General features: G+C 36.1%; 1 protein-coding gene, 1 long non-coding RNA gene and 1 pseudogene across 2 annotated transcripts; 1 reads left to right on the forward strand and 2 right to left on the reverse strand.

The window, feature by feature from the left end:
- On the reverse strand, positions 1-762 carry LOC117925930 (putative disease resistance RPP13-like protein 1). Its single transcript, XM_034845037.1, has one exon. The coding sequence runs from the start codon at positions 760-762 to the stop codon at positions 1-3; it is 762 nt and encodes a 253-aa protein (XP_034700928.1).
- A 2,681-nt stretch (positions 763-3,443) lies between these two features.
- LOC117925931 lies at positions 3,444-5,362 on the reverse strand (annotated as a pseudogene).
- A 3,269-nt stretch (positions 5,363-8,631) lies between these two features.
- Positions 8,632-9,115, forward strand: LOC117926565. The gene is made up of 3 exons (XR_004653164.1): positions 8,632-8,717; positions 8,831-8,923; positions 8,997-9,115. It is a non-coding gene; the product is annotated as an uncharacterized LOC117926565 (long non-coding RNA).
- The last annotated feature ends 216 nt before the right edge of the window (positions 9,116-9,331 follow it).

Here is a 9,331-nt window from a genome sequence, read left to right on the forward strand (position 1 = left end):
CTAATAGCAATGATTGTACGACACATGGCGAGTGTCTTGTAAAATGGTATGGTTCTTATCATGCTTCAACTTATCCTCCAAATTGAAACATAGTTCTCCAGCAACTGATTGAGCAAGATCACTAATGAGGTCGTGCATGAGGAATTGTGATCCACCATTTCCAGACTGTTGGAAAAATGACCTTGACACCAATTCACGAAAGTACTCAGCACCTAAATCTTCCATTTGCTTATTTCCTTCCAATGGTTGAATTAATCCCTCTGCCATCCATAAGAAAACTAGCTCAGTTTCCCTAAATTCGTAGTCTTGAGGAAATGTTGCGCAATAAACAAAGCATCTTTTTAGTTGCGCTGGAAGATGATGATAACTCAACCGTAATGCAGGAATGATGCCACATTCAGTATCTGGTAAGGTCCAAATTTTGCTATTCAATATATGCTCCCATTCATCGTCTCGCTGTTTGGAGCGTAAGAGACCACCAAGCACCTTTGCTGCTAACGGCAAACCACGACACTTTTCCACAATCTCCTTGCCTATTGATTTTAAATGGGGATGTTTTTGCATGTCTCTGTTTTCAAATGCATGTTGTACAAATATTGACCAGCAGTCATCGTCTGATAAAGGCTCAAGAGAGTGGTGGTAGTTAACAGATGGTTGCATTATTAATGCCACTCCTTGATTACGTGTGGTTACTATGACTTTACTTCCTTTAGCCCCTCCCCTGAAAGGGGATCGCAAGTTATTCCAATCTTCATAGTTCATGTTCCAAACATCATCCAGGACAAGCAAAAACCTTTTTCCAGCTAATGATTGGCTTAATTCAACTTGGAGTCGATTGAAATTGTTGGAATCGTTGCTCTGGGGAGAGATGTCGCTGAGAATAGCCTTTGTTATTTTCTCCACATCAGACTCAACAGACACACAAACCCATGCTCATGGACTAAAATGCTTCACCACCGCATCATCGTTATACGCAAGTCTAGCTAATGTGGTTTTATCCAACCCGCCCATACCAACGATGGGGACAACAGCAGATTCATCGCTGAGCAGCAAATCTACGATCTTGTTTTTGTCATCATCTCTGCCATGAACTTGTGGTTCATTAAACAAAGATGTGGTGGGTGTTCTTTTCCAAGTTGTAGTCGTTCCTGCAACCTTTTTCAAACGCAGTTCGGCTTTGCGAGTGGAAATATCTTCCAAGCGGCTGGTGATATCCTTGATCTTGGACCCCATGCTAACATTAAAAGTAACATGACTGGGAGTGAAACTAGTACAGCAAGTAGGGATGAGACTCCATACCTTGCTGGTGGTGGCGGCGGCGTCGGCCTGAGGTTGCACTGCCAGCTTGCGTCGCAGCATTTCGGTGTTGAACTCGTCGAGGATGTCTTCCATGTCATAGGCCAAGTTCCTGAGGTCAGCAAGCCAGAGTTTGACAGAGGAACTTGTAATCTGCTTATCCTCGGCGTCGTTGAGCACTTCACGAATATTGAAGAGTTGGGTCTCCCACTTTTTGAGTTGAGAATGAATGTGTTCTTGCCGGGCAAAGGTGAGGAAATCAGAGGAGGCCAACTTATCAAACAGCACTTGAAAGGCGGCAGAAAGAAGAAGCTCTCCAACAACCTCCATGGTTGGTCTGAACTTTGATGGGAAAATGCAGAGAGAGAGAGAGAGGGAGAGAGGGATGAGATGGAAGTGAAGAAGAAACAGATAGGTTGCCAATCAATTATGAATTTCAGCTGTACTTTGGGCCCATCCATCGTGTCTTTTGGTTGTCGTAATGTACAAAATAAAATTCATGATGTGTGTTTTCAACTCTCTTACTCTAACATAATATATCTATTATTGAAATAAAGAAAACTATAAATGAATTAGAATGGAGTCAATTAAAATTTGATTTTAAAAATTGAAAATTCAAAAATTCAATCCATTAATATTATATATTTTCTAGATAGCTGACAACCTAATGAAGTACTAAAAAGAACTAAAAACATGTTAAAAACAAGTGATTACCTTCGAGATGGAAATACGATGTATGAACTTTCATCATGTATAACAACTTGGAGAAATTAAAGTATTTTTCATTAAATTAAATGAAATGATCGACCTTAAAATGAATTCCTTTTATGCTCATTAAATACTTTTGCTTGACTCTTCAATAAAATAAACTAAAAAAAAAGTGTTATTTTTTTTTCTATATTTTTAAAAATTGAAAAAAACACATATTTCCATTAGAATTTGAATATATTTAGCAAGTTTATAAAATTAATTAATAAGTTTTTATTTAGAATCATTGATTATGGAAAAAGGTATTCACTTAAAACAACTTTACCATGATATATTTAATGGTTAAAAATAAGTATCATAACATTTCAACATTAGAAAAATTATTACTTTAATGTCATAATATGTCTATTGTAAGTTAGTTTTTGTCCCCAAAAAGTGCTAAGTCATAATATGTTTATTTTAAATTATAGTTGGTTCCTAAAAAGTGTTAAGGAAAACATAATGTTAAAAAAATGATTTTTTCATATTTGATTTCATCATAAAATAAAAATAAAAAATCATCACATATTAATTAGAAATTTTTATATATTTAAATTATTTAATTTTCATATAGAAGAAAAAAATAAATAAAGAGTTTAAAATAATATATAAAAATAATTTATTGATTTTAAATCTATTTTTTATTTTATTTTATCATTTTTCCTATTTTCTTTCCTTTCTTGTTATCCATTAAATTTTCCCATAAACAAAACATAGCCTTAATAAATTGAGAAAAGAGAAAATTAGGACCAGATTTCCTGAAGCTTACAGGGGGAAGTCTGGAAATGGAAGCGGCGGTGTCATAATATTTAATGGTCTCCTGACTCTGAATTTGATTCATCTCCTTCTCCAGGCCACATGGTGCCGGAAGGAAAGATGCACTCCCCATCTCATCTTGCTCATATACTAGACGAACCCCACACCTTTTCACCACTTCGCCGGGAACTTTGGATGTAGCAAATGCAACCTTCAAGTGATCGCGTAAATCCACTCCAGAAATTAATCGATACCCAAACCAGATGTGGTCAGCTTTTGAAAAATGCATGGAAGTCGTGTTGTCGAGAGAGAAGCCGCCAGATTCATTCACACTAAAATACGCAGAACGGCCGAACTTACCCATGCTGAATTTTGGGTGGAAAACAGCACAAGCAGCCAATCCAATTGACTTGGTATTATAACAATCTGGAGGCAGCTCTACAGTTATTGAATCCCCCACGCTCTGATGGGTGAACCACTCTGGAATGCTACTCCCAGGAACAACAGCGTCATACCGATTTTCACCATACTGAATGAGGAAAAATTTGGGAGGCATGCATGTAGAGAAATAATGTTCTAGGATTAGTATTCCAAGATTATTTGTGGGATTTTGTCAATTATTTAACACCATATTAAACAATGTTTTAAGAATTAGTAGCGTGGGCAAACAAATAATAACATACCCTGACAGAATGCTCACTTGGAGCCATGGATTTCTGTATCGATGCAACAAGCCGAATTTCCTGTAGGATAGCTTCCACAGTGTCACTCTGCTCATTCCCCACTAGTCGGAAGCAATTAGAAAATTCGAAGTTGAAATCTCCGAACTTCCTCAATGCATATGCACTTGATGGATATGAAAAAGTTTCCAGGGATGTGCAATCATTGGCCAATAATTCTTTAATACTTGATGGAAGCTCTGGCAATGATTGAAGATTCTTGCAGTGTTCCACTATGAGCCTTCTGAGATGAGGAAGTCGACTCAGACTAGCAGGCACGGTGATGAAATTGTTTCTACTCAGATCTAAACATTCCAACCAAGAAAAGGAGCTAAATTCAACTTTTTCAAGGAGTGTAGAACCGTCAAAGAAGACAGTCGCAATCCATCTGTTGGTGATGCGCGCAAAGATAAAGCCAGATTCCTTGACTTAGATCCCCCCGCCTTACATCCTGCTAATGATAATACTTGAGCTTTAATAAACATTGTAGGCTCCCCATGTCATCTGGCAATTTCTTCAGTTCTGAACAACCAGAAAGAGTAAGAGTCTGAAGAGACGTCAGCTTACAAATGCTTTCTGGAAGACTTGCAACTCTCTTACAATTTTTCAGCTTCAACAAAACAAGCCCATTTAGATGCTCAATTGATGAAGGTAGCTCTCTTAGACCAGTGTCATCTAGAAAAAGCTCTTTCAAACTCTCCATATTTTCCCCTATCTCTGGAAGCTTCTTCAGTCTTAAGCAGTTTGAAAGAATAAGAGTTTTCAGGGACTTCAACTTAAAAATGCAGCTCGGTAATGACTCTAGGCTTTTGCACTCTTCCAGATTTAATAAAGCAAGTCCATTCAGATATTCAATGGACAATGGCAATCTTTTTATAGCAGTCCCTTTTAAAGAAAGCTCTGATAAATTATCCATGGCTCCCTGGACCTCTGGAAATTTCTTCAGTTTTGAGCAGCCAGAGAGAGTAAGAATTTGAAGAGACTCCAGAAGGATGCTGCTCAAGAAACTCTTGAGGTTCTTGCAGCCTTCTAAATTCAGGAAAATAAGCTTCTTGAGAGCTCCAATGGATGGGTGAACCTTGACTAAACTTGTACAACCTTCAAGAATTATTCTCCTTAGCTTTGGAGCTCCAGAGAAGTCTGGTGTTTTGATTAGATGTTGAGAGTGGCTAAGTTCGATGAACTTTAACTTATGGAATGACTGTCAAAGAAAAAGAGGAAAAAAAGGGCTAGAACAAATCCACTTTGATCGACTTTTTAATCCATTTAAAGAAAAACAACAAATTTAAATTATACGTACCTTGTTTCCTTCCCATAGTTGTTCAAGCTGACTAAAGCGCATTTTTAACTCGAGAAGCTTCTCAGGATGAAAATTTGATGGAAGGGACTTCAAAGGGTATCCATCCCAGTAGAGAGATCTTAAGTGGTTGGATAGAAATTTAAAATTCCCAGAAAGATGGAATTTACATTCAGTGTATGGACTTTTATAGCGATCATAGCGTCTCCATATCCAAGAACTTCCCCATATTTGTGCATCATAGAATCTGAGCACTCTTAATTTGTTCATCTTTGTGAAGACATTAACACTGAAGTGTAGCTCTTTTAAAGCAAACAAGTTAAGGACCATGCCTTCAACTGCTTCAGTCCCCTAACAATGAACCAAGAGCAGAGTATGAGCTCAAAATTAAAATTAAAAAGTTGACAAAAAAAAAAAAAAAAATTGTCATGCATTTCGGTCTTACTGTATTTGTTGTTAGCATATGAATGACATCCTCATTAACCCACAACCTGCTGCATTTGCCAGGGTCATTAATAGATTCTTGCCGAACAATTTCCCATCCCATTTTTTGTATCAAATCATGCATGCACAACTTATTATATGAAATAGTTACGAGAGACTTATCTATAAGATTACGTATTCCAATTTCTAGAAAGAAATCACAACTTTTTAGTAGTTTTGTGACATAATCTTTGTCTTGCCCTTTAAAGAAGCATGCAATGTCGAGAAATATATCCTTTTGATTATCATCTAATCCATCAAAACTTATTCTCAGCACATCTTGAATCTCTTTGTTTGGAATTCTTCTGAGTTTTTCCAATTCACTCTCCCATTCCTTTTTGCTTCTATTGTATAAAAAATGACCCAAGATTTTAAGTGCTAAGGGAATGCCCTTTGTATAATTTAGGGCACGGTCACATAGCTGTACAAAATCTTCTGTAGGAGGTTTATATTTAAAGGCATGCCGACAAAAGAGCATACGAGTTTCATCTTTGTTTAATTCCTTAACTTCATATATTTCCACTTTCTCATCTAGCAAATGCTTTTCTCTGGTTGTGATGATAATTCAACTTCTTGAACCAAACCAGTTGTGATTTTCAGCTAAAACCTCCAATTGTTGTGGGCAATCCATATCGTCAAGAACAATAAGGACTCTCATGGAGTGGTGTGTTTTTTAATAGCATTGATTCCTCTATTGAAAATTCTTGTATTTGGATTTCTTTCCCAAAAAATTTGTGAAAGGAGTTCCATTTGAATAACAGCTGGATCATTTTTTTGTGATTTTTCTCTAACATTTGAAAGAAAGCAACAACCTTCAAATTGAGTGCGAATTTTCTAATAAACAGCCTCAACAATGGTAGTCTTACCTATGTTAGCCATGCCCCAAAGTCCTACCATCCGAACATCATCTGACCCAATACCTAATAATGAAACCATGTTCTGTATATGAGAATCCATTCCAACTAGAGCCTCCATGTTACATGAGGATGCATCATTAAGTTCATTCCAGATCTTGGAAACAATTTCCTTAATAACCTTGGATTCATGTCTGTGAAATTCAAATTGAAAACTTTTTAAAGTCATAAAGGGACAAAGAAAAATAGATAAATAAAGGAGTACTAGTGCTTAGATTTGTTCTTTGTTGCGACTGAAAGAAAAGAAGGCAGACAAGATATGATTCAACTAGATGAAGCTACGATCAAACTATTAACCCCATTATCATGTTCTTAGGATGGGAACACATGGTATCCAATAAAAGAAGAGACATGAAGCTAGGAATACTGTATTGTGAAATTATATAATCCTAGATACTATTGTTCAGTCTGACACGCTCCCAATTGAGCAGTCTGCATAGAGAACATCTTAGAACTTGGATTAGGAACACTAGAAAAGCTATTGGATGCATTTTGACGCCACAATGATTGATTTTCAAAGCTGAAAAAACATATACGGTGATCCAATTAATTAATGGGCTGGGTCGGGTATCCCAGTGGGCCTTCAGGAAGGTTGAAAAGGCACTGATCCAATGCTGTTTGAAGAGGTGTTCCAAGCATTAATCACAAGAAAAAAAAACAACCTTATGCTTCTTGAAATTTCTGATTGTATATTAAAATTTTATATAATTGCATCAGTTTTTTGTTAGATGCTTCTTTTAAATGCTTGAAATCTTGATTTTTTTTTTTTCTTCTTGGATTTCATTTTGGATAATATTTTATGAAATGAACATGCACCCTAAGTTGTGCTTCTCTTGGCACAGATGCATGCCTTGGGTTGCACCTTGTGCTTAAGGCTTGGGGCACTTTTTTGCCTTAGGTGTGCTTTGTGTGTTTCAGACTATGGTATGCAGGGCACAGCACACAATGGAATATTGTAATTTAATGATAAGCAGTTATCTTAAAAATGAAACTTCAGATTAACAGAAAGTAAGAGTTTCTTTCTGCTAGTTATGTTGGTAAGAACATTCTATTCTTTCAGTGCTTGGGTCAGGCAGGATTTAGGTTTCAAAGGACTGCTTGTCTTTTTGTATACAGTCATTAACTTGTACAGGCAAAAGTTATATATACGGTTCAAACAGTCGGTAGAGCCCAGATTAGATGATTTAATATTCAGAATCTGTTTGGGAGTGTTTATAATTAAAATGCTTAAGTTACCTTAAGATTCCGGGCTTGGGTTGCTTTCCGAGCTTCCTTTGTCTAATTAATATATTCTCTTATGTGTTTACCCATAAAAAAAAATAATTAAAATGCTTAAGTGACCACCCTGGACTCACATCATGTCATTCTAATAATGTTAGGTGGTTAAGAAAATATTAGAAATTTTTTTAGTTAATACTTGTTTTATGTAGTGTACCTTGAGATTTGTGGATTTATAATTAGAATATGTGTTTTTGTTGTTGAGATTAATTAATTAAATTTTTTATTTTTAATTTGAGAAAAAGTATCAAATTCTAACTTTGTATTTTTCAAAATTAGTTGGAATTGTTAATTCTAGTGGATGATTAGATGAGTGTGAACTATGTTTTGAACTTCTAATTAAAAATAAATTCGTTAGAATTGATGGTTGTTAGTATATTTTGGTTTTGTTGTATAGTATAAGGTTGAATTTTGAAAATTTGTAGTAAGTTCATTTATAATCCAAATTTTATGATTCTTAGTGTTCAATGAGGAACATAAAAAAGCTTATAGACTTTAGTTTTGTTGAGAATTGGATGAATTATGAGGCAATTTGGTTGTTTTTGTGTGAACAATTTGGTTGTGTGTACAATAATAAATTGGGTGGATCATAATCATCTAATAATTCTAATGGTTTACCGTATAGACATTTTAGAGGGGTAATGTATTGTTGGATTCCATCCATAGACTTGTGTGTGGTCCTTGTGGCATGGCTCAGTTGGCATGTAGCACACAGAGCTTTGGACCCTAATACATTTACCCACAGTGTAACATGTTACTAACAGAGCCTTCTTCAAAAAGGTCTAGAGGGTAATCTACATAAGCAATATACTGATTTTCTTCTCAAGCAATGGGCTCAATGTGGTAGCATCAGGTTCCATTCCTAACGGGGAAAAATGTTTCCTATTAAAAAATTCATAGACGTGTATGGTGTAGGGATAGTGGTCTGGGTACCTGGGGTGCAGTTTTTCATTATATGCGACAAATGGAGTAGACTTTACCATCTTTTCATTTGTGCTATTCTGTTTATTTCCATTTAACTTACTTAGAATCCTGAGCAAAGTGATTTGTACTTTTGAAATATTGCAGACTGCTATTGGTGGTGGTGGTGGTGGTGGAGACATCGGAAAGAAAATCAATCATGGTGGTGGTGATGGAGGTGATGATGATGATTACTTTGACGACTTTGATGACGGTGATGAGGGAGATGAAGGTGGACTATTTAGGCGGCGCCTTGTTCTTGAAGAGGTTGGCACGTCAAGGGACAAAAATGCACATTCTTTGATAAGAAATACATTTTCTTTTATGGTATCAGGTTAAATTTTCCAGATGCAGTGATGATTTTTATACATTTGTTTCAGCTGTTTGACCGGAAATTTGTGGATGCGGTTTTAAATGAGTGGCAGAAGACAATGATGGATTTGCCTGCTGGGCTCCGTCAAGCTTATGAAATGGTGATTGTTTTTCCTACTTAATCTTATGGTTGAGGACTCTGAAGCTAGATCCTAACTGAAATATTGTTTCCAGGGTTTGGTCAGCTCGGCTCAAATGGTAAAATTCCTAGCAATCAATGCCAGACCAACCACTGCTAGGTTTATATCTCGAACACTTCCCCAAGGAATGTCTAGGGCATTTATTGGCAGGTAAAATTAATAAATACTCTTAGATTGATCAAACCAATGTAGTAACTCAAACAGCAGCCACTGCTTTATCTCCAATCCACCTTAATTCTGTCCTGAAACTACAAATTTGTCTTTCTCAATTTTTTATTTTTGGGTTGTCTTAGCTTTTCGAAGTAATCTGTGTATGTTGTCTGTTTGTGAACATTGTTGTGCAATTTTTGCTTCAATTATTGCTCTTAA

This window comes from Vitis riparia, chromosome 12 (genome assembly GCF_004353265.1).
Source record: "Vitis riparia cultivar Riparia Gloire de Montpellier isolate 1030 chromosome 12, EGFV_Vit.rip_1.0, whole genome shotgun sequence".
NCBI lineage: Eukaryota > Viridiplantae > Streptophyta > Magnoliopsida > Vitales > Vitaceae > Vitis > Vitis riparia.

Bases quoted from the DNA above. Each gene is read 5' to 3' on its own strand.
- LOC117925930 (XM_034845037.1), bottom strand. From the start codon at position 762: ATGAACTATGAAGATTGGAATAACTTGCGATCCCCTTTCAGGGGAGGG.